Source organism: Sarcophilus harrisii, chromosome 4, assembly GCF_902635505.1.
Source record: "Sarcophilus harrisii chromosome 4, mSarHar1.11, whole genome shotgun sequence".
Classification (NCBI taxonomy): Eukaryota; Metazoa; Chordata; class Mammalia; order Dasyuromorphia; family Dasyuridae; genus Sarcophilus; species Sarcophilus harrisii.
In genome coordinates this window covers 453,178,745-453,203,878 of record NC_045429.1, presented here as the reverse complement: position 1 = coordinate 453,203,878, position 25,134 = coordinate 453,178,745, and the positions used below count along the sequence as shown (strand labels likewise).

At 47.5% G+C, this 25,134-nt stretch overlaps 1 protein-coding gene across 4 annotated transcripts in view; it reads left to right on the top strand.

Moving 5' to 3' along the window:
* Window positions 1–24,352, top strand: part of SENP2 (SUMO specific peptidase 2) — a 38,061-nt gene extending 13,709 nt beyond the window's left edge. For 2 of the 4 annotated variants that reach the window (XM_031968071.1, XM_031968068.1), the window contains 10 exons: window positions 2,108–2,202; window positions 2,949–3,000; window positions 5,099–5,156; window positions 6,568–6,753; window positions 8,677–8,808; window positions 10,596–10,799; window positions 11,118–11,197; window positions 16,075–16,159; window positions 17,468–17,563; window positions 18,647–24,352. In XM_031968071.1, the coding sequence (XP_031823931.1) occupies window positions 2,108–2,202; window positions 2,949–3,000; window positions 5,099–5,156; window positions 6,568–6,753; window positions 8,677–8,808; window positions 10,596–10,799; window positions 11,118–11,197; window positions 16,075–16,159; window positions 17,468–17,563; window positions 18,647–18,709 (1,051 nt within the window). In that variant the 3' untranslated portion in view covers window positions 18,710–24,352. The remainder of the gene's footprint in view (window positions 1–2,107; window positions 2,203–2,948; window positions 3,001–5,098; window positions 5,157–6,567; window positions 6,754–8,676; window positions 8,809–10,595; window positions 10,800–11,117; window positions 11,198–16,074; window positions 16,160–17,467; window positions 17,564–18,646) is intronic. The other 2 variants (XM_031968070.1, XM_031968069.1) reach the window with 2 other exon arrangements.
* The last annotated feature ends 782 nt before the right edge of the window (window positions 24,353–25,134 follow it).

Sequence of the window (25,134 nt, the reverse complement as noted above, 5' to 3'; positions counted from 1 at the left end):
GTGGATAAGAGGGAGCTCGTGGTGAAAGGCCTCTGGAAACTGCAAGGGGCCCTGTTTGAAGAGAAGTGGAGGAAGGGTGAGAAAGTTTTGGGCCAGTCGCAGTGCACAGAGAATCCCAGGGGCTTTAAAAGGATGGCCTCAGTTCAGGGAGAGTCCCAGAGAACTCATAAGGCACACAGGCAGAGGACCCTGCCCCTCCACCCCCTCCCCAACTGTATGGCTTCTGCCTTGCTGGACCTGAAGGGGAGTGAGGTGGGCAGTGGCGGGAGGGTCCTGGGGTAGAGTTGGACAAGGCATAGAAATGGCTGGACCAGGGGCAAGGGTAGTGGGGTTGAAGATGGTATAGGGAAGGAAAGCCTGAGCACAAGGTCTGAGAGTTTTGGTGGGTTGGGGGACTAGAGGAGTATTCTCTTTGGAGGAGACCCCAAGCCTTGACCTGAAGCCGAGACAAACTGTACTGAGCAAAGCCCGTGGCGGGGGTGGGGGGGGTGACCTCCAGAGCAGTCAAGCCACATGGGTGGCTGAGGTCGGGGGGTGCTAGAAGTAGCAGTGAGGGGGGGAGGCTAAGGGAAGGTGCGGCCAGGAAGACACTGGCATTAGGTGGAGGGGGTGCGGAGGGAGTCCCAGAAGATGAAAGAAGTGTCAGAGGAAGAGAAGCTTGTGGGTCATAGAAGGAGAGAATCCAGGTTAAGGGGAAAGTCAGGCTGAACCGGGGTGGGATAGGAGGGGTAGGGCAGAGGTGGATGATGGGCAAGGGCAGGGACCCAGAAGCTTGGAGAACCAGTGTTTGGACTAGTCTAGCCAGGAAGTAATCCCTTTGGCTCTGGAGTGAGAGGTGGAGTTATGGCAGGTGGGGAAAGTTAGTGTTAAAGGAGACATCCCCCACCCTGGTCTGATGGTGGTTCCCATGAGAGCTTGATAATCGGTCTGGAAGTGATATTTAGCAGCAAATAGGAGCTGCCCGTTTCAGTTGAAGCCTGGGCATCCCCTTTGTGTTTTTCTCTCTTCTCCACAGGATCGTTTATAGTTTGAATTCTGAAAACTGGGCTAAGAATATGAATGCTTTCTGCTGAGGCTCTACCCCAGGAACTTGCAGTTTCCTTCCATGGTGTGAGCAAGGGCACCTGGTGAAAGTGGGAAGCAGACCTTTTCCCAGGCCTTTCTCAGCCTGCAAGAGAAATAAAGCCTTGTGATCTTTGTTTAAGAAGTGGAGGGGTGAAAGCTCATGCCGAAAAGCATTGACGGGGCAGAGTAAGGATAGAAGTGCCAGGTCAGAGAGATGTTTGCAGCCATAAAACTCTGGCTCAGGATCCTTCCACACTGTTTAGGCTTAAGTGTGGCCTGAGAATCGATACTGGATTTCACTCTAAAGCCCATGTACAAAAGTAGCCAGATTCAATTGAAATTTTGGTAAAAAAAAAAAAAAACAAAACTCTTTTTACATGGGAGTTATATTTGTGACATGAGTAGTCAGCAGAACTGTTATCTTAAGCTCCCTTTTGATTCTTCTCGAATGTTCAATAGTCTAACCAGAAAGTCGAAGAATTACATAAGATATTTTGATGAAATGTCACAATCTGGTCTAAGGACTGTTAGGAAAAGAAGCAGCAGTTCAATGGGATGTGGAGTTGGTTAGGTTAAAAATGTGGATTTAGCAAGAATGCTTTTGGTGTTCAGCATCCTTCTCCCAAATTTCTCAGCCACATCTCTGCAGTAAAAGATGTAAGTTAATTTTTAGTCATATCACTCTGACATCGTTCAACCTATGGAGTTGTGTCTGTAAACTTTTAGCTTATGACTTTAAAGGATTTTTTAAAAAATTATTTTTCAGTATTTTGTTTCCACGATTTTTTTTACGTTACCAGTATTATCCAGGTTTTATAGTTAGAGCACAACTGAGAGATCGAATCGGTCAATCACTCAGTGTCAAACCATGGGGCCAGCAATGCTCTGGCTGTCGCCTGGCCAGTGTGGCATCCTCTGCTCCCTTGTATCTCCTTGGGCTATTTTGTAATACCTGTTTAGAGAAACTTGCTGAACAGGAAATGAATGAGTGTCACAGACCTTTCTTTTGTTGCTGATCTTCTGAAATTTTGCTGTTCCTAAGTTCTCATCGATGTCATGTGGAAGGAGTAAGGAATGGTGGCTGGGGGGAAGACCAACACCTCGGGATGAGAGCAGGTCAGCTTGTTCCAAAGCAATGTGAGTTCCCATTTGTGGCCTGATTTTTCACTCATCTACTTAGTTCATCATAGGAGTCCATATATCATATTTCATATCATCTTAATTTGAAAAATTGTGCATTGTAAAGGACAGAAGGACAATGTTTTGAAACATTAAGGTATTTAGAAAGAATTGGTTGAGGGAGAAAAGGTGCTTTTTTGTTATCATCCAAATATATGGTAGCTTTTTAGTTCTTCAGATTCTCCACCTTTCACCAAATGGCAGCTCTGAACCCATGGGATCTGTTCACAGTAAAGATCATGAGTAAAAAATGAAGGCCTTTATTCCTTAGATACCTGTTTTTTTGCGAATTGACCGACATCCCTTGAAATGTTAGTCTCAGCCTTTCCTGGGAACCAGCAGCTCGATGTGTTAGCAGCCCTTAAACTGAGAAAAGAGGAAGGAAGGGAGGGAAGAAGGCAAAGGGAGGTGGGGAGGAGAGAGAAAGAGAGAGAGAGCCCCACACATGAGCATGGTTAAGTGTGAATTTGAGATGTTTAACAGAATTGTACATGTGTAACTTCTTTATCAGATTGCTTGCTGATTTGGGGAAAGAAGGGAAGGGGGAGAGGGAGAAAAGTGGTGGAGCTCAACATGTTGCAAAGATGAAAATTTAAAACTATCTTTATGTAATTGCAAAAAATAAAATATTAAATGGGTGGTGGGAAAGTGTTTATTTCACTTGTGATCAAGTTTAATCGTGGCTTCATGTTTGTTCCTTACAGACAGAGTTACTGAATCATGGGGACCTGTTCGGGTTATGAGAAATGAGAAGAGGTAACCAGCTGTTGATTTCTGGGTGCTTCCAAGAAATGTTTTGGTAGTGGTTCCCCTTTTCTAGACGTTTCCGAGAAATCTCAGGACCTCAGGTGGAAGAGTAAACAGTCTCTTTGGGAGACTTTCTTGAGGCATTATGTCGCCTCTGAGTCTTAAGCTCAGTGTTTGATGTCACGGTTTGACAGGAATTGATGAATGTCGTTTCCTTGAACGTAGCAGCCCTGGGCCACCTGCACTCCTGTGCTGAGCTCAGACTCTCAGCATCTCCCTGTTGACAGTCTGCACAGCCACATCTCAGCCGTGCGCTAGACCTCCCAGAGGGCCTCCCCTGACTGAGCAGGCGTCGGTCCCATCGCCTTTGTGTTCCATTTCTCCCACAATCCTCAGTGGGTGTTCCAGCCCCTTAAGGGCGCTGCCACCTCCTCCTCATGAAGACCTCTTCCTGTCCAGGTCTTCTTGGATGCTTCCCTTTGTGTGGATCTTCCACAAGAAGGCTCTCAAGGATGCCTCCTGGCTCCTCATTTTGGGGAGACCAAAGGCTCTCTGTCTCACATTTTTCCTCGGGTACTGCTAACTCACTGGACTTCCCATTTGCGTGTCACAGTCTGGACAACAGGCAATCTCTATTCCCTTGTCCTTTTTCCTCTGGATTGTGACTAGCCTCTCTCTCTTTGAGGAGGCTCCATGTGCAGTACCCTTAGCACTGTGTCATCCATAGATTGGAACCCAAGGAGGACTAAGCGATCAGTGCCTAGAAAAGGCTTAAGAGTTAGACTTGGCTTGTGCCAGATGTGCTCTGGCATTTTGCTAACAAATGTTTCACTTTTTTACACCTTCCTTAATGGTAACAATAAATTTTAAATGTGCTAGGAAACAGACAGGACTTAGGGATTTTTGTTTGCTTCTCTTTTTTTGGTAGGAAAGTTCTATTGGGGCAAGAACCCCAAGGCAAGTTCTGACAAGCTCTGTTTCTCACCTAGAAGGGCTTCCCCTTGGGATCCCCAAACAACCTGTCTGCCTGGCATCCAAAAACCAGTCTGACCACGTCTGAGTGTGGCTGCAGAGCAGTTTGTGGGCACAGCCAGATTGTCAGAGTTCTGCTCTCTGTATTGCCAAAGGGGAAACCCATCCCTACAAGTTATTCTGAGCACTGAGGTTGTCAATTGAGACTTGGAAGGAGATCATCAAGCCCAATTCCCTCCCTTTTTTGGAAAGGAAACAGTCTCAGAGAGGTTTCCTGGGTGCCAAAGGACCCATGTGGAGGAGATAGTGTAGCCAGGCCTTGAGATTCCTCTTGTAGCGAGCAGATCTCTCTCCCGTTTAAGAAAATGGTTTCTTTGTCTTTTCCGCACCTAATGCATTTGCCAGCGTACCCACTTCACAGCTCCCCAGCTAAATTTACTTGTGACCAGGAATAGGGGTGCTTTGACACTCAGCCCTGGGCCATCCTTTGTTCTCCAGGTCAGAGCTGCGTGGTTGCCCTTCATCTGTGTTCAGCTGCTTTCTTGAAAGTTTTCACTTACATAGTGGTGACCATTGTGTATGTTATCCTCCTTGTTCAGCTTGAACAGAGGAGAGAGGTTGAGCTTGGGAGTCAGGAGACCTGAGTACAGCTCCAGCCTCAGGTACATCCTATCTGGGATGTGACTCTGGGCAAGTCATTTAACCCCATTTGCCTTAGTTTCCTAAACTGTAAAATGAAGTATATGCCCAGGAGTAGGATTGCTTAATTAAAGGGTATGGACATTTTAGTCTCTAAAAGAATTCATTTTTCTTCAGTAGGGTTTCCTCAGCAGGGTATTAATGTGCCTATCTTAACCACAATCCTTCCAGCATTCTAGTCTGTAATCATTTTTGCCAATTTCCTGAGTTGGAGGGGAAACCTCGAAAGTTCGTTTACGTTTATTTGTCATTTTTTATATTGTTATCAATAATTTGTATAATTCTTTTTTGGTCAGGAATTCTGGTCCCAATTGTAATTTTGTAAAATACTGCTTTTTCATTCTTCTTCTACACGATTTAAGTCTCATAAAAGTTTGTAATCATTCATGGTTGTATTTATCGACAAAATTGATACTGTCTATTTCTCCCTTTTTAGGCATTTTAAGGCAAAAACAGAAGAAAAGAAAAGTGAACAGAAATTAGAAAATGAAAGTGTAAGTATGGGACTCTTGTAGCATATTTTTGTTCTTTCATTTAAATAAAGTTTACTTTCTGATTCCTACTCCTCCCCCCCAAAATTAGAGAATTTGATACTGTGGCTTCATGATACTGCAAAGAAAGCAGGTTTTTCCGCATCCCAGGTTTGACTTTTAATTTCATCTATAATTTTATTGTTCTCAATGTGTTCCTTTAATCTTAAGAGGAAAGAAAACCCTCTCCATCTTGCCTTGAGATCCTTTTCTCCCTGATTTGTTTGCCAGGAATTCAGTGGTGGAGGAGGGTCGAAGAGGGGGCATCTCCTCTGCCCATCCCCCCAGGGTTATTGGCATTTCTGAATCGGGCCAGGCTGTTTGACTTCCGGGGAAGGAATTGAATTGTGCCCACCCATGCGGGAGAGGCGGGCACACTCCAAGAAGGCCCCTTGGTTTGTTTTTCGAAGAAGGTCACTTTGTACTTGGCCTTTTGGGGGCTGAGGTTTCAGACCTGCTTCCGAATGTTTGTAAGCAGTGGCCTAAGTAATTAGGAAGGGTCCAGATGAGCTCAAGAGATTCAACAAATGCTCATGATTTCAGCAAAGGAGAAGGAACTAAGATGACTAAGTACTGAGACATGGGGAGAAAACTCCCTTTTAGAAGGTGGGTTCCTTGAAGAGAGCCTTTCTACTAACCTTTCTACTTCTGTCACTCTTGGCACAAAGGCTTTTGTTTACTAAAAATCCAATCTTGGTTACCTTAGGGCATCATCAAAGTGGTAGTTCTAGTTACTCCAGTTTGATCATATCAGTCTCTCCTCCTCTATATTCCCGAGGGCCCCCAGGGTAGACCCCTGCCCACATCCCCGTTAAGTCTCTTAGCCATTAATGATCTGGTGAATAAAACTCCACAGAGCAGATAAAAGACCAGCATGTGTGAGCCCAGCTCAGTCCCCTCCTGGGGCCATCGGCCACTGCTTGGTATTGGCATAGGAGCAATCCACACCGACTCCTGGCAGCTGAACACCCAGAGGCCCGATGGAAGATGACCTGCTGACCGCTAACCTCATGCCTACAGGGGCTGCTCCTTTAAGGGGGAAAGAAGCATTGGATTTGTCTTTGTGAAGTTCTTTACTGAAAATCCATGGGTCTAGTGTGCGACCCGTCAAGCCGATTTTGTTCTTCCTGCAGAAGCGGGCATGGGTACGGCTGATGGAGCCATTTGGGCATGTCCCTTCCTCCAGCTCACGTAATGATAGATGAGCGCCTTCATAGAGTGAGGTCAGAGCTACAGGATGGACTGTTTGGCTTCCTCTCCTGCTTCTGCTCTGCTTTCTATTTCAGAGAAACCACATGGTTTTATGTGGACAACAGTGCTTTCAAGTCTAGCATTGAAAATGGTAAAACTATCAAACAATAATATTTTTTTAAAGGGGAAGGGGCAGTCGCAGACGTCGTCGGAGTCTGATCTCTCAGAGGAAGTATCAGCCAGACTTCGCTTGGGCAATGGAAATACGGCCATGTTCAAGCGGAGACACTCTGGGCCCGAGATGAAAGAACAGCAGGCTTCAGGCAAAGAGAAGGAAAAGAGCTCCGAGGAGTTTGCTGAGCTCACCGAGGTACTGGGCACGGCCAGCTCGCCTGGTCCTCTGCCGTTGGCACGGATAAATCCCTTTTGGCCTGTGGGACTGGGGCAAGGTTGCTTGGAACGTCAATCAAACCTTTGGTCGGTCAGATAGATACACTGTGTGCGAGAAATCAAAGAGCAGGGAGCGACAAGGGCCCGGGCTTGCCCTCGATGGCCAGAGCCAAGGGCAAGAGAAAAAATGAGCCCCGGGTTGGGGAGCTTAACTCGGGATGCTTCACATCTCTGCACCGTCAGGATTGTGCACCCGTGAAAATGACAAAAACAGGTTGACGTTAAAGCAGCGAGCCTAATTAAAACTCTCTTCTTACCCTCCTGTAGAAAGACAGGAATCCTGGGCTCAAATGAGTGTCCAAGGGGATTCTTGGTCAGCGTTGCCTTCTTGGAAGTCCTGCTAGGGAGACGCCCCCTTGGACTTCCTCAAATCCTTCTCTGGGATGCCATGGGGGAAGGCATCCTGGGTCCCTGTTCTCCAGCTTTCCGCTTCTTAATCCATCTTTGGTTCCTTTTGTCTTTTCCTTTGGGACCGTCTCACATTCACTCTTCTCTGTTTTCACCACCTCCAGAAAGCTCCCACCTGAGACCGCTCAGCCAGGCTGAGTCTCCCCAGTCTGAGCCTCCCCAGTCTCCTGTGGACAGGCTTGGCAGATTGGGGTCTCTCCCTCCATATGTGGGGGTCAACCCGAGCTTCCGAGTTCTTGGTCACCCAGCCCCGTCCCCTTCCCCAGGATGGGCCCTCTCCAGCAGGGAGGCCGAGTCCTTCACCCTCAGGGCATGTGGTCCTTTTATCCTCTTCTCTGTCCTTCAAGGACTAACTCCATAGAGGGTTTCCCAGCCACCCTGCCCTGTTCTGCTTGTTCTTCATCTGAAGAATCCTGGAATTGTAAAGCCAGAACAACCTCCCTCCCCTCCAACCTTGTGGCTCCCCAGTGACAGGTGAGGCTCAGACAGGTCAGAGCCATGGTGGGACTGAAAGGTTGAGCTGCCCCAGCCTTGGGCCAGGAGGTCGGTCTGTCTGTCTGTCTGTCTGTCTCTGAGGGCGCCTTTGGGCTGGGCTGCCTGCCTTACACATGTGTACACGAGTCCAGTGCTGGGCCCGGGGTAGACATCATGCAATGCTTGTGGGGCTGCTTCATCGGGTGATATGAAAAGATGTAAAAGAAAAAAAAAATAGACTGGGACAGAATCGACTCTCGAGCTCTTGTTATTGTGTGTGTGCAATAGCTCGTGCTGAGGGAGGAGAAAATGCCAAAGTCCTTCCTCCCGGTCTTACTAAGACATTTTGGGAACTTCCATTTCTTTCGTCTAGGAATTTACATCTTGTCCAAGCAGTGAGGCGGCCCCTCAGCTGCCTGGGTTTTCAATTCTCTGTCCTTCCTTCTTCCTTCTTAGATTCTGTTTATTTTCTCCCAGAACAAAGTAAATAAAGTATGCACTTGCACTCGGTGTTTTCCTGTTAGGGTCAGAGGCAAAGGGAGATCCTTAAGAGGATTGGTTTAAAAAGCATTTCCTGATACCTGAGTCTTATTGTAGGCAGAAAACCCCACATCTTTGTCACTTTCCATTTATAAAAAGCTTCATGGGGAGAATGGGTAAACTAAAAAAAAATGTCAGTTTGGGCAAATTCATGATGTGTATGTACTCTACTGACTTATTGTAGTCAGAAGCCAAACAACTGAATGTATTTTCTCATCCAGTGGTAATATTGCATAATATCTTGGGGGGAAAAAAAAAACCAGATCTTATTTTTTTCCACTTAGGTCGATAGTCGATATGTGTATTTTATTAAAATTGTGTTCCTGAGAGTTACTTCCAATGAATGTGCCTAATATAAGTCATAATTCTGTATTGTGTGGTTCTAAAATTAACGTTGTAAACTATGGACTTTGTATTTCAGGATATGGAAAAAGAGATTAATAGTGCCCTAGGCTGTGGCCCCCAGGATGAGATCCTAAGCAGTGCTTTCAAATTAAGAATCACCAGAGGGGATATACAGACCTTGAAGAATTATCACTGGCTCAATGATGAGGTCAGGTTCTCTTCCCTCCACCCCCTACCTTTGATTCATAATGTTTTAGTGATTTTGAAATACAGCTTTTTAAGTTTTATGAAGAGAAAGCCTAGTGCAAACCAGAGAATTTTATCTGAATGACTATAAACCCATAGGACACCCCAGAGGTACGCACAGCTACCCAACCAAAGTGGATCCTCGTGGTGTTGACCCCTCCCTGGGGTTTCCTGTGGTTCAGCTTCCCTCCTCACTCCCAGGCTTCTGGTCTCCTCTCTTGGCCCTTTCCCTGCTGCCCTTGCCCTTTTCTGTCTGGCACCAGCTGGCCTAAACTGCGGGACTCATTGCCGTTTCCAGGGAAATGGGATCTCTGGGCCCAGGTGGGCCAAGCAAAGGCTTGGGGCTGGCACTGCTCTGGGCTGTTGTTTCTCCAAGACATGGGCCTGCCCCTTCCCAGACTCCCCGACTGAATCCCTGTCCTCTCTCTCTCACAGCCTCTGTCCCCGGGCCGCTTCCCTTTGGAGTTCAGTTTCCAGATAAGCAGCTCCTACCTACATCTCTAGCTGCAGTCTTGCTCCCAAATCCCAGAATGATTAATCAAGAACTTACTAAACACTGACTGTGCTAAGCTTTGGGAATACAAGTAGGAAAGTTCCTGTACTAGGGAGCCCCCTTCTAACTGGGGAAGCCACTCATGGAGGTTTCAGCTAGAAGTCATTGAAAAGTCCCCTGGTCTTTTGGGGGCAGCAGCAAAGCCAATGCTAATGAAGTCATCCCCCTGATGAAATGATCGCTGTTTCTGATGTCGGACCCTCTGTGTCTCAAGGACCTCTCAAACCTAATGGGTCTAAAACAGTTCTTTGCCTTCCCTCTGACCCTGCCCTTTTTCCAGGCTTGCCTGTGTCTGTTGAGGAGACCTCCATTCCTTCTGTTGGAAGAGTTCTGTCCCCTTCTCTACTGCCTTTCTCTTCTCATACAGTCCCCCAGTCCTGGCCTGGGCCCCTCCAGTGGCCTGGTTAGTCTTGCCTCCAGCACAGAACTGCCAGAGAAGCATGGCTGACTGGGGGGTCCTTGCTACCCCCTCAGGCTGGCCTCGGTCTGCTCTCCACTGCTTGTTGGGTGCCTCTGGTCTTGCCAGCATCCTGGGCTGCTCTTTCATCCTGCTCTTTCCAGTTTGGGGCAGCCTGCCCTCTTGTTCTCCCCCCTCCGCCTCTCCTGCAGAACTCTTCCACTTCAGGTTCTCTGGATTTTGTTTGTGGGAGCTGCTCCTCCCTCGCACCAGGGCCTGGCCTTGGGGCTTTGGTTTTTGTGTGCCCTATTCCTGGCACAAAGAAGGTAAGGGCTCAATGGCCCTTGTAATGAATCGAATTGACTTTGTTCCACAGACTTTTTTGTGAATTGATCACAATCTAGAAAATTTAGACAAGTTCAGAGAGTTTGGAGAAACAACTCATCATTTTTTTCCTCCTTTTGCCCTCTTCCCAACACTTTTTCTATCACATTTTCCACCCTCTTCTTAACCCTTTTCTCTTTCACATTTGGATCTGTGCTGTTTCGGTCTTTTGTCCGTCTGTCCCCTTATGTGCTGACACTTCCCCGTGACCCATCTTTGTTCCTATTTCCGGTTCTCTTGCCTTTTGGTCCCCACTCTTGCACACCTTCCTCCCTGGGTGGGCCTTCATGGAGGCAGGAGGCATTCATGGGGCAGCTGTGATGTGTCAGCCTCAGCCCTGGGCTTTCCCCTTGTGGTGGGAAAGAGCATCTTCCAGTTTAAACTTGTCCTGACCTTCCTCTTTGATGTTTTATAGATAATTAATTTTTACATGAATCTTCTGGTGGAAAGAAATAAAAAGCAAGGCTTGCCAAGGCTTCATGCCTTTAGCACCTTCTTTTATCCCAAACTGAATGCCGGTGGTTACCAGTCAGTGAGAAGGTGGACCAAAGGAGTGGACCTCTTTGAACAAGACATTATTTTGGTGCCCATTCACCGCAGGGTGCACTGGAGCTTGGTGGTGAGTTGGGTTTATTTTTAAAACACTTTGAAAGCGCTCCCTTAGCACTGGGGATCTTGGTGTATTGTGTGTGACACAAACCTTCCCGGGACACCTGAGAATGGAGCCAGGAGACCCACAGCAGAGATGGGCTCTGTAGAAAGGAAGCGGTGGCCGCGGCCGCCACCGTCCTGCTTCGTCAGAGTGGAGTAGGAGGGAGGGTTTTGGGGGGACTGGAGTGTTCTTTCCTCATTTAGAAGTGAGGGGAGTTTTCTGCTTGTAGTACAAGTAGTGCCCCGGGGGTTTCTGGCTTTTGATATATGTGTTTTTCCATTCCAGGTGATAGATGTAAGGAAGAAGGCTGTTCGGTACCTGGACTCCATGGGGCAAAAGAGTCACCGGATCTGTAACCTGATGCTGTAAGTAAAGGCAGGCTGCCTTGTGGGTCATGGTGATCACCAGCTGGGCATCTCTGCCAATCTTAGGGCCTCACGGACGGAAAAACTGCTGAATATTTGGTTTAACTTCAATCCCAGAAACATTGCAGCATCCTGGTTTGTTTTGGGTTGTGTGCTAGCCCCGGTCCACATCTACACTCCAGAGAGTCATCTACACTCTCCAGACATGAAGTTAGTGTCTTTGGGGTTAGAAAGGACAGTTGTGGCTCTGGAGGAGCTCCTCCTGCTGCACCCGGTCAGGCTAGCGCTTTCCTTCATGAGAAATGGCCGCACGTCCTTAGGCTTCAGCCGGGTCCTGGGCGCGACTCAGAGTACTATTTCTCTCTCTCTCTCTTTTTTTTTTAATAGCCTTTTATTTACAGGTTATATGCATGGGTAACTTTACAGCATTAACAATTGCCAAACCTCTTGTTCCAATTTTTCACCTCTTACCCCCCCACCCCCTCCCCCAGATGGCAGGATGACTAGTAGATGTTAACACTGTTTTTCTCAAGTGAAGATGCGTCTTGTTTAAGACCGTGTGTGGTGCAGGTAGGCAAGTGTCACCACTGGTCGTTGTGGGGCACAGCTGGCGTGATATGTCCCTTTCTGAGCTAAGATGGTGTGGCTGCTGGTCACCCTGAGTTAACACTGTCTTAGAACAGTGTCCTTAGGACACGTAGCCAGCTGTGCCCCCACTCTAGTGTCTCCTTCACAGACTTTGGGGGTCTCGGCCACACCTCCTCACCCCACCTGGGCGGGTCAAGACGAGGATTGCCAGAATAGACATTGTTTCTTCCCCCAGTCTGATCCTTGCTTGAAGTGTCAGAAAATTGGAAAGAGCATCTGAGAGTTCATCCACCTGGGTCATCTTCTGTCTGTCATGGCTAGGGGTCTAGGAGCCTCTTGGGCTGGCCGTGGCCCCTGTTAGCTAAAACCCCTAAGAGGTTTATAAATGAATTCTTATTGAGATGCATGTCCTCTAGTGTTTCCTGGGACTGTGGCTTTGTTTTCCCTAAGGAGGCGACTTTCTCCTTTGTTTACTTTGGGGGTCATTTCAGGCCCTATCTTTAGGGACCTCTAGTCTTGTGTCCAATGGGACAGCTCTATCTCTTAGTCTTGTGTTAGCCACACATTTAATATACTTAATGGTGATAGTTTTTGAGCAAGTTGTTTACAGAAATATCAGAACAGGTCTAAGGACTGGAGCCCTCACTCCAGCGTGACCTTGATCTGTTATTAATACTGTTTAGGTCCAAATGCATAGTCATTGAATTCTGCATTTGGGCAGGGCTCTCGGTTGTCTCCAAATTTAGCTTGAGCCTCAGTTTCCTCATCTGTATAATGAGGATAATACCTGTGATCCTTCCTTCCTTTACAGAGCATGTTGTGAGGCTCACACGAGAGAACGTATGAACTTTATTTGTGGTTGAGCTGCTTTGTCACATGCTCCCAGCACCGCCCTGGCTGGCCAAACTGGTCACCTGGTCAATAACAGGGAGCTTAGGGGCCCCTGAATGTGGGACAAAGCGTCACAGAATGTTAGCATAGAAAGGACCCCAGAGAGCCTTTGCCCCCAGCTGGCTCCCACGGCACTTGCAGAAACTCGGCAAAGAAAGGCAGCTTAATCCCAGCCCCATTGCTGGTGGGGTGTCCGACCTGAGGTTCTGGGACCCTCACAGCTGCCCCGGGCTGCTCCCTAGCCTTTGTTTGGCATGTCACAGTCTGCCCCAGCCCTGCATTGTGCCCCTGGAACCATGGTTCAGTTGTTCACATACTGTTAGAGCTGGGCCTTCCCTCCAGAAATCACTTTGTATTGATTTTGGATTTTATAGATAAATATGTACAAGAGACCCTCTTCCCCAGCTTCCCTTCATACATGCACCTTTTCCTGAGAGTTGCTCAACTCTCTTGGATCTTGACCTGCAGGGGACTTTAGAGAATATGGTTCTAGGTCCTGTCATTCACTTATAATATTCAGTAAGCACTTATCCAGCGTTTACCATGTTCCCCACACTTTAGGGCCTAAAATGAAGCCTGAAATAAAAGCAGTGACCAAACTGTTCATAGGAGATCGATAGGCCGTGGATTCCTGGCTCTAGAGTCACAGGCTTTGCTTGATATGGTGCTCTCCCACCCCTACCCCAGTACCCCCATTTTACTCCATCAACAGGCATTTATTGAGCTTCTCTTCTCTATCAGGCATTGGGTAAAGACTCATAGTCTGACCACCAAAAAAAACCCCCCAAAAAACCTAAGTTCAGCTGGCTTCCAGATGAGGTAACTGAGGCCCAGGGAGGCTGAGAAACCTCAGTAGGTGTCAGAAGGGAGATATGAATCCAACTCCTGACTTTAGAACCATTCTTCTTCCCTGGGTTCTTCATTAAATTCCTTGGCGATTATTGGCCAGGCAGAGAGAAATTTGAGCAAATGGCATGATTTCAACTGAGGGAATTAGTTGTGGCTTGTTCGTTTCAGGAGTTTCCTAGGAAAAGAAGAACATCAAGAATAAGGGAAGGCTTGGGTTTGTAAGTAGTTGAGGAAGCCAGTGAAAGGATGTCTGTTCAATCTCGCCAGACTCCCAAGGCATTGGGCAGGAGCCATCTTTCCTGATCTTTCCTTAGAAGCAGGGAGAGAGAGTGCCTCCTGGGGGGTGGGAGGGGTGCGGTGGAGGGTCCTCCATCTTTTTCAGAAGGATAGTGTACGGGGAGTGGGAAAAATAACAATTTACTAATTTACTAAGAGCTCAGTAAGAACTGTTACTGCAGTTATCAGTATGACATTTTTTATCATAAACATGGCACTTGTATTAACTTAATTAAGTTAGATTGTGTGACTCTTTTGGATTGAAGGCGTTAGAAAACAACACAGTTGGCCGATCTTGGGCTGGTTCTGGTACTTTGAAGAACAAAGAGCATTTTAAAACATTTTTGCGAACACCCCAGATTCCAAATGGGTAAAATGAAAGGATTGGAATAGCTCATTTATGGTATATGATTATAAAATACAAGACTTAATCTGTCTATTCATGACGACCTCTGCAGCTGGGTTCAAATCCTAGTTCTTATGCTGTGACTACAGTCAGACTACTTAGCCCTCTGAGCCTCATCTCTAAAGTTGGGAATAATAATTCCTACAGCACGGTTCTCACGTGTTGGAGGTGATTTATGTAAAAGTCTTTGAAAATGAACATCCAGCCAAGTGCCTGATTCATGGGAGGGCTTTGATAAAGCCTTGTTGAATTGGATCTTTTTGTGTTTTGGGTCATCTGTTTATCTGCCATATGCCTCTGTCATACTCTAAGCTCCATGAAGACAGAAACTGTGTTTTAATTTAATATTTACTTTCCCCATTGACATATAACACAATTTTTACATTGTTTTTAAACTTTCAGTTCCATATTTTCTCCTCATCCCCACCCTCATTGAGAAGGCACATGTGAACTTTTGCAAAACATTTCCCTAAGTCCTGTTGTGAAAGAAAATATAGAAGTCTCCTTCCTCCCTTCCCCCAGAGAAAAAGCCCTTGAGAAAAATAAAGTTTAAAAAAAGTATGCTTCTATTCAGACACAATCAGTTCTTTCTCTGAGTATGGGTAGCATTTTTCATCAGAAGTCCTTCCGAGTAGTCGTGGATCATTGTACTGGTAAGAACAGCAAAGTCACTCACAGCTGGTCATCCCCCAACATTGCTGTTACTTTGTACATGGTACATTTCATTTTGTTGGAGCTCATGAAGGACTCTCCAGGTTTTTCTGAGAGCATCCTGCTCATCATTTCTTCTTGAACAAGTCTTCCATCATAATCACATCCCACAGTTTATTCAGCCATTCCCCAGTTGATGGGCATTCCCTCAATTTCCAGTTCTTTGCCCTGAGAAAAGAGCTGTTATAAATACTTTTCTACATATAGGTCCTTTTTTACTTTCTTCTTTTTTTAAATAGCTTTTGGGATTCATTCCTGTTAGTGGTGTTGTTAGCTCAAAGGATCTGCATGATTTGATAGCTTTTTGGGCATAAACTTTGTTTCTCTCCTTTTAGCTTTTGGTCAGCACCAGTGGTTTTGTACATCACAGGTTTATAATGAATCAACATATTGTTAAACTTAGTACAATTGATTCAGATTCACATGAGATGCAAGGAAGGAAATGACATACATTTTGACCCCTTTAATCTTTGTTTGAAGAAAATTTATCTCGAGGTCCAAGGGGGATCCTTAACCGTAACTGTCAGGATCTTTGGTTTCCCATTTTTCTGGTCATATCCAGGTAACATCTCTAATCTCCTCCTTTCCCAGGACTTGAAGGGGCGGGGAGGGGGAATAGTCAGTTTAAGGATGATCTAATTTAAGGGAATTTCAAGAGAGCAACAGGCACTTCTCTTGACATACCGGTCATCCAGCCAATAGAGTTCGTATTGAGGATCCTATTAGAAGACAAGTGTCTGCCCATTTGTTTCCAGTTCTCTTCTGGGTTTTTGTTGTTGTTCTCAGGATTTCTCCCAAGTCACATATCAATATAAATTACTTTCGAGTTGTCTCAGTTATCTTGGATAAAGTTTATTTGCTTTCAGACCGTAGCTTGAAATCAATTCGTTCCTTGGTCAGCTTTCTCTCAAGAGGGTTTAGCCCTCAGGGGTTTGGTTTTCCTTCTAGAGATTGCTCTCCGTAGTCTGTGCTTTCTCATCCCTTTCGGGATAGTTGTTATTAGTTCGCTCTTGTGTCCAGCCCCTGTGTAAGATTTCCTTTAAAAGTTTATAGTGAGGACTTGGTTTGGGGAAGATGGGCCTGGTGAGATCCTGGGTCTCTGAGGGGCTCTTGGGACTGATGGGCATTTCTTTGTTCTTCCTTTCTTCCTTTCCAGCCAATATCTACAAGAGGAAAGCAAGGCCAAAAGAAACAGAGAGTTAATTCCTGCAGAGTGGAGTCTGGAGAGCGCCAAGCCCTACGTAAGTGCTAAGTGCCGGCTGGAGCCCACCATCTCCCTGGCTGTCTCCCGGTGAATGGGGGATAAGGATGCTCTCTTTGTATTCCCAGAATGCTTTGGACAAAGGAAGGGCCAAATGATTGCTCTGGCCTTTACAGTTGGCCCTCTAAGCTCCCTCCATTCATTATTATGTTCACACGAATATTCTCTTCCACTTGAGCCAAGTCCTGATTATTCACCTGAGAATTAACCAAGGCCATTTGCTTTTTTATTTCCTTTTAAAGGTCCATTTTAACTTCGTTATAGTCCTGTTCAGTAAGGTGAAGGAAAGATGACTGGCTGGTTTGAGTAGCAGCTTTTGAGCATGAGAAGAAGTTTATCCGAGGCAGGAGGCTGGATCTTTTGAGTGCAGACATAGTATATGAACTTGTGGGTTTCACGTCCATGTTCTTTTTCCTGGCCTCCATGCCCACAAATCACCATGAGTTAATTGTAATGTTTCTTGTCCTCTCTCCTGCTTTGCCAGCTTTGACCATAATGCAATGTCTAGCGACCACATTGTATCTCTACTGCGTGATAATAAACCCCAATCCCAGCCCTTTGGAGTAAGTCATCATTGTAGATTGAGGCAGAATCTATATATAATGGCTGTTCACCTTTGAGCTGGCAGATTGGAACATGAAGCTTTGAAAGGGGATCTAGGAAGAACGTGTTAGAATGAATCATGTCTTCAAAGGTTCTCAGAGGTTAGCCTTTAAGTGGGGAGCAAGCAGGGGCCATGGAAACAACCCTGGGGTTGGAGTTAGAAGAACCGAGTTTGAATTTGCATGTAGATTTGGCCACAGCTAAGTGGCTTCCCTGGATATTAAACCTCTGACCTTTGACTCATTGGCATCTTGATACCTTAAACACTGTTTAGTCTCAGTGTCACTGCAATAGGTGACAACCAGATAACAAGATCACAATGAAAGTTAGCAAGAGTCCTTTCTTGTCTCCCTTAGAACTTTTCAAAAACTTTTACCACAGTAAATTGTCCTTTTGTGACTTGGGGGAGTGTTTATTTAAACTACATTGGAGCTCATTAAGACTATTAATTTGGCCGCTCTGTCTTTGACTAGCATCCCTGTTTGCTAGTGCTATCCTAAAGCCGAATTGAGGCGAAGTTTGGAGTTGGATCATAAACTGATAATCCAACATCCTCTGAAAAGGGTCTCTTAAACTTTGGAATAAAAGCAAATTTAATCCTTACCTTATTATATTATATTCTTACACTGAAGAAAGGGGGCTTTTGTTTAGATAAAGTTGTTTTTACCCTTTTCCTTCTTTGTAGGAGATTCCCCAGCAATCCAACGGAAGTGATTGTGGAATGTTTACTTGTAAATATGCAGATTATCTCTCTCAGGACAAGCCCATCACCTTCACACAGGTTTGTGAAGCCTCTGGCCTTCCTTCACTTTCTTGCTATTCCCCTCTGTGCCCTATTTCTTAGAGCCCAGATATATGCAAGACGGCGCTTCTTTTCCTAGTTTTGAAATATGTTTTTATTGCTGTTTGCTCTTTAGTCCATCACCATAGTGCCCTATGTATCCTTCCTCCTTTCTGAGAGGCATCCCCTAGGCCATATAGAATTTTTTATTTTTTAAGAGAGGATAAAACAGAATTCTTACTGTTCCCAAGAAAACACGTGGGTAAGGACACATGACTGAGAAGAATTTCTCCTGGGTCTGAGAATTCTGAGAATTGGGCCACAAACCCAACATCCTGCTGGAAGTTCACTCTTCTTCCTCCTGCAATTTGTATGAGACTTAGATCCGGGAGGGACATAGAAGCCATTTCATGCAGGAGCCTGAGGCAGAGAGGCAAATACCGACTTGAAGTAAAGATTAGCTTCTTCCCAGGGTGAAAGGGGAATAGATTGCCTTGGAGGTGGTGGGCAACCACTTGTCAAGAGCGGTGGAGAGACTTGATGTTATCGCTGGCGAGATCTGTTTGCTTTCACCCTCTTGAAGTTCTGTGATTCTCAGACCCAAAGAGAAAAGATTTTCCCAGATGGCAAGATGGCATTTAAGCTCACATTTTTTGGCTTCTTGCCTCTGCCCCACTTTCTGTATTGGCAAATCCCAAATCCTTGGGATGGGATGCTAATAGTTTTGGCAACTATGCGTCACCTTGGTCTCGATAGCATTCTGCCAGTCAGCGATTTGGGTGGATTTTTAGATGTGGGCAGTTGTCAATTAAACCATAGTTTGGATTAACAGGAACACTTTTCCAGCTTTTCCCAGATAACCAAAAGCTTAATCTTCTGCAGGCTTGGGGAGTTTATGATGGATCAGTAGGTAGGAATTCCTCTAATGGAAGAAGTTAGCGGCAGATAACGCGGTTTTCTTAAGAATGATGTCCAAAGTAGTATAAAGGACCCAAGTATCTTATCGATGAAATGACAGTGGCTCTCCCCCCATCGTCCCCCTTGTGTGAGATTCTGTGTAATGTCTCGGATGATTCCTTACAGAATCAGATGCCTCATTTCCGGAAGAGGATGGTGTGGGAAATCCTTCATCAGCAGCTACTCTGAGAACACTCCCCTTGTTCCCTGCAGCTGCTTGGGACGCTCCCCAGATGGTTCGATTTACCTCATGCCTCATGAGTTATTAAGTCCCAGCATCACTTCAGCTGCTTTGCAGGTAGCAGGTCAAGGCCTGCGGGGAGGCATCTGGAGCCTCAGCCTGGGGGTGCAGAAGACTGAGCGCCCTCTTGTAACTCTGTGCCCTCTTGCAGAATCCTCTGCCGGGCAATCCCTATGAAAACAAACACTAATTTAATGTGTGGTTAAAGGACATTTTTTTTTTCTTCAAGAATGTAGGAATTGCAGGGTTTACTCTGTGTGTATGTGTCCGTGTACGTGTATATCTATCTATCTATATAGAGTGTGTGTGTGCGTGTGCGTGTGTATATTTGTGTTCAAAAACTGGGTGGTGGCCAAATCTGCCCGCCCAAATGAAACTCTAGATTTACTTCTATGAATATTTATTTCTGAAAGGACTATTCATTGAGCCACTCCCTCCTGCTGGTTCTTGGGGTTAATAACTAGGAGAGAAGGGAGGGGTGGAGGTTTTTAACTTATACATCAGTGGCTGCTACCTTGGAGCTAGAGGGATCTCTCTTAAGGACGACTGAAAGATTCAGACAGACAGACAGATGTGCTTTGGTTCCAGCCCCCGGAGTTTAGGCGGCTGGGTGGGACAGCCCAGCGGCTGCTGGGCCAGCGGGCAGGTCGGCGGGTCCCTCCCGCTACAGCTGAGTGTGATTGCAGCTGCTCCGCCTGTCCGTCCCATCCCATCCGGAACTCCTGCCTGCATAGTCACTCACTTTCAGAACACTGACTTGCTTTTATTATGGAGACTTTGTTTTCCCTTTTCTGGAAAGGAAGAGACTTGGCTTAGCTCCTGTAACTGGATTTGTAATTACTGTGAACCCAAGATTGTTACTGCTGTCTTTCAGCTGATTGGGGTAAAGTCCCCACGTTATAAGAGATGACAAGAATTGTTTATTTCAAGAGAGACTATCCAAGGTAAAGCTATTTTTCTCAAAGTTTCTTTTTTCTATATAAAACTAAAATTAAGTTTTTTGTACTTATTTGGATCTTTTTTTTTTTTTTTCCTGAGCTGAAATCTGTGAAAGAGCCTGTTACCAGGCTGAGGTTGTTGCTGAATAATCTATTTTCCATACGAAAGTTTGTATTTAACTTGTTTTTTTAAATTTAAAAGCATCCAGATGTGCTGCTTCCGCTTTCTGAAGATTTGAAGGAATATTTGTTGGTATAAGGAAAGATCAAAACCCATTTTGCAGTATCTAGTGCCTGGTATGTGTCTTTCCCCGTGTAATAAAAGGTTGCCTGGCCAAGAGCCCTGGTAAATATATGCTGAAATAGTTTTTTTTATTTCCAGAACAGCTTGCTTTTTGGTGCCTAGAGATAAGAGAGGTCCCTGTGTGATCTGGGGTGACCCAGTGAGGAATCAGTGGCTCCCGTGGGCCCCACACCGCCCGGGGCCCCTCTCCTCTGTGTCCTCCCGGGTAGGGGCGCGAGCACAGAGAGAGGCCCTGTGGCGGCGGCTGGGGGCCCACACACGTTCCAGTTGCCCGTGTTTTCTGGGTCTCCCATTTCTCTGGGCACAGACTGGGTACCTTTCCCCAGTTTGGTTGTTCCTAAGTATCAAAATCCAGGTCTCGACCGCTCAGCCTTTTTAGCCCCACTCCAAGTACAAATTGCTTTCTTCTAAATATATTTTTAAACTCTAAATTTTATTGATGCACCCCCCGCCCCATCCCCAAAGTGCCTCTCAGTGCCTGCATCTGATAATGTATATACCATTCTGTACCCGTGCTCGCCCACCTCCATAGAAGGCGGGCAGTGCAGCGCTTCCTTCAGAATGGAACGCAGGGTTGAGCACAGACAGTTCTCAGCCGTGGACTTGGCGTTCCTTCACCCATCTATGTCGTGGCGTGTCCGTTGCTTTGTTTCTGCTTATTTTGTGATGTCTCGGTTCACATTGAATTGTTCAACCTCCACCATTTCTCGTGACAGAATAGTATCCATCTGTCGAACCATTCCCTACCAATCGGCACACATTGTGTTTCTAGTGTTTTTGCTACCAAAAAAGTGTTGCTGTGAGACTTGTGGTCAGCCATGGGCCTTTTTCCCCCCTGTTCTTGATCCCTGGTCGGCAGGTATGAGCAATATAGCGGATGAGCTCGTGGGAATTCCAGATCGTTTCCCAGAAACATTGGACTAGTTCACAGTGTGCCTGCCTCCTTAGAGCTCCCGCCATCATTTATTACTGTATTTTGTCATCTTTCATAATTTATTGGGTTGGAGATGAACTTCAAGGATCGTTTTGTTGTGTATTTCTTTTATTACTGATTTGGTGTAGTTTTTCTTAAGATTTGCCCAGCCCTGTGGGTTTTTAAAAATTCTCTTTAATCACCCCAAGTTTCTCACAAAGATTGATTGATGCCCTTCTCACACGTGCAGTCAGCCTCCTTTGTAACAAAGGGTTTACTGATAGATAGCATGTGTGCCATTCCACACTCATAGGCCCCCCCACTCTTTGGGGGGAGGCAGTTCTTGTTTCTGGAGTCAAGCTTGATCATTATGTTTACACACTGTTCCATTTGATGTTCTTCCCATTTACGTTGTTAGGAATTCTGCTTACTTCATCATCGATTCTTAGGAAGGTTTTTCTCGGAATGCTTCTGTATTTGCCTTTTCTTATGCTGCGGTGACAGTCCATTGCATCGATGCACCCCAGGTTGGCCATCTCCTGACTGACGCCCACCCCCTTTATTCCCCATTCCCTGATGTCACAGGATGTGCTGCTATGAGATTTTCCCCTTTGTCTTTGACTTCCTTGGGGCGCATTTGCACTTGCCTAACGAGATCTCCAGGTCTAGGGTGTGTACAATTTCACCCCCCTGTAGTTCTAGATTAAGGTTCCATTTAGGAGACAGGCTCTCGTTAGCTTCTGATGGGGGACTGTTGGTATACCTAGAAGGTCCCTTTCTCCTGTTCCTAGAGCCCCACCTCTCCTCCCTGCTTTCCTACCTCATCCTTGTGACCTTCCCTTCTCCACTGTGCACTTTTCTACCCCTTCACCTCAGCCCTGTTCTTTCCTCTCTGTAGAGAGCCAGCCACTTCAGAGATAGTCATTGGTGGGGGACATTAGATGGTCATTGAAGAGACTGGCAGTTGGGATCTGGAGCTCATTTTCCAGACAAAAAAGGAAAAAGGAGCCGACTTCGGTCGAAACAGTGGCCCTGGCCCCCAAATCTAGCTTAGCCGGACTAGTCTGCAAGCAGCTTTTGGGAGCTCGTCCGGGAGCCTTGCCTTCCCCCCCTCAGAGCTCGTCCCCGTGGGCTTCAGTTGGCTGCCCAGCGAGCTCTTGGGGAACCAGCAAGCTGGAGTTTGGAAGCCCCCTCCTCCCCCTCCCATTCTTCATGTAAGACCTATGAGGAAGGGGATGGAGGACTGGGGCCCCTTTGAGCAACAATGCTACTGTCACTGGGGTGTGCAGTGGGAGGAGATGAAGACCCATATTCAAGAGTAAATTTGAGAGACCAGAGAGGTACTTGGGAACTTGTATTTTCAGGTCATCTTCATTTCCTTAAGTACCTTTCCCTTCATTGCCCCCCAGCCTTCTGTAAAGCTGAGAGTAAAACAGGTGGGGGATGGGGGGAAGCCCAGAAAAATGTCTTCTACAAAGGAGGCTGGTGGGAGAAATCACACTCTCCTTTTCCCTTTGTGAAGGTTTCCCACACCACTGACTTCCAGCAGCTGCTCTGCAGAACTAGCCTTAGTAGTCCCCTCAGTCTTAACCCCCAGCCCATCTCAGACCCCCGGGATCCCCAGGCTCCTCTGTAAATGTTGGTCATCATGCCCACCTCCCAGGGTGGCTAGGAGGCTCTTGAGGCTCCTTTGTTCACAGACACGGAGGCCATGTTGGCCTTGGGACAGTGTGGACAGGTGGAGGGAGTGGGCTCTGTCTGGAAAGGGTCAGGGCCTGCCCTCCAATCTCTGCTTTGCTCCTTGCTCTTGCCATAACCTTCCTCGGGCTCCTGGGTCCTCTGGTGTTTTATGGAGGGAGTCTTCCTCAGTGACTTCAGCTCGGGGCCACAGTAAATGGAGGCTGGACCGGGCTGGCGACTTGCAACTACCTCACAGGTTTCTCGGGAGGACTGAATGAGCTGTGGGCCACACGTTTTGTTCACCTAAAAGCATTGTTTTGGAGGAGCCACGTCTGAGGCCCCGGCTTTTCCAGGGGCTGCCCCCTCTGGCCTTTCTGCCCTTCCTGAACAGCCCCCCTTGAATCCCTGGCCCAAGCTCCTTCCCATGGCTGCCCCCAGCCTCATCTTTGATCTCCTGCCTGGACCCTTGCCCCTGGGCCTGTCCCCACCCTCTTCTAGCCACCTTTAAGCAGTCTTCATTCAGGGCAAAGGCAGAGATGCGGTCTGGCCTTTCCCAAGTCCTCTTCAGCCCAGGGAGGCCGGCCTCCATCTCTGGCTGGAGTGCTGCTCCCTCTTCCCTTGCCCCTGCTGACCTCTGGCTTCCCTTGGTCCCCGCTAAAATCTCCAGTCTCCCTTTCCACCAGAAGCCTTCCCCTAGTGCTCCTGATCCCAGTGCCGGCTTATCCCGGATGACCGTGTTTGTCTGCACGTTGTCTCCCCCATTAGAATGTAAGCTTCGGTGGGGGGAGGAAGGGGGCAGGGACTGGCCGCTTTGTATCCCTGGTGCTTGGCGAGGGCTCCCGCACTCAGTGGCTGCTGCTCTTCTCCAGCGAGTAGCTGTTGGTCAGGGTCAGGGCTCTGCTTTACTTCACCCATCAGCTCTTTCTCCCCTAAAGCTTCCCCAACCGCCCTCAGTCTCCCCTTTGTCTTCTCAGGGATTGTGAGCATTCCCCTCCAAACTACTCTGCCCTCATTTCCGGGGGCGGCTCTGTGCCTGCACTGGGGGCTCTCCTGGCCCAGGGGGGATCCCCAGACCCTCGTATCCATCGGCAGCTGACCCGTCCTTGTCAGAAGTCGTTCCCAACTGTGCTTGTGGCTTCCCCTTCCTCTGCCGTTTCCCAACTTCTCTTTCCTCCCCTGAAACTTCCTCCCAGTCACCCATTTCCTAAGGTAGGTTCTAGGACTCCCCACCCCAGACTTTCCTGCAGCGTTTGTTATTCAACTTCTCTTCACTGCACATCCTCAGCAACGTGGTGGATTCGCACTGGCCTCCCCATCCCCAGGACTTTCCAGCACCTCGCCCTGCCCACCGCCAGCCCTGGGCCTGGGCTCCAGACACTCTTACTCTGGTCTGAATGTGCAATAACAGGCTGGGGGGGCTGCTCCCGGCCCTGCCTCTCTTCTCAGCTTCCAAGCTGAAAACCCGTCAACCTTTGACCTTTTCTATCCAACCAGGTGTGTAATGCTGCAGGGCCCAGGCCCCCCCTCCACCTGAACTATATCTGATATCAGGGCCCCTCCCGCTGCCTTTGGGATGCTCGTGAGCCCTTCAGTGCCTTCTCGGGGCTGCCTCTGCTCCCTCTTCCTCCCTTCTCTTTGGGCTGGGCTCCCCTTTACTGTCCCACTCACAAGCAGCTCTTCCTCTTTACCCCGCCTCTGCCCAGGGCCCCCATCCCGCTTTGCTGGCTCTCTCCTTGTGACATTGTTCCCCTCATCCTGCCTGCCAGCTGTCGCCAAAGACTCCTCCCCTTCTCCTGGGGCAGCCCTCATCCAGCATGACGCCCCTCTCTACCATCTATGACCTCATCAGCTCCCCTGGGCTTCGTTGTCAGCCCTCCCAGCTCCCGTCCAGCCTCCTGAGGGGTCTCGGGCTCAACACGTCCCCTCCAGTCTCCCCTTGTGGCACCTTCAGCACCCACGTTCACAGCTTCTTGCTCGACCACCTGTCTAAACACCTGCTGGACCTTGTAGTTGCTATAGAGCCTCTGGACTCCGCCATTGGCTCAATCCAGGGCCTTGTTCCTTCTCACCTTGAACCCTGCAGTTGGCCTGACTCCACCTCAGCTTTCAAGGAGCTTTGGGGCTGACCACATCACCCCAAACTCCAGGGAACCCCCATTGTTCATTTGATCAGGCGTGTCTTAACTCGTTCCATGGGGTCTTGGCAAAGGTACTAGAGCCATTTAATGCTTCCTTCTCCGGGGACCCAAAGGGATCCCTGTCAAGTAGTCAGAGCTTCAGTGATTGGACGCCCCTACAAGTATCTGGGGGATCCTTCGTGTCACCCGTCCCCGCACCCTCAGACCCGTCGGCCTCTGCTCTGTGTTGTGTCTGGTCCCTTCTGAGGGCTCCCGTGTCTTCCCTACTAGAATGTAAGCTCCCGGAGGGCGAGGACTGTCCATGTCAGCACCAGCACCGGCCTGTGCGCCTGGCACATAGTAAGCACTTAATAAATAAACGATTGTTGACTGTTCCTCTGTGTCTTTTTTGCTTTAAGCG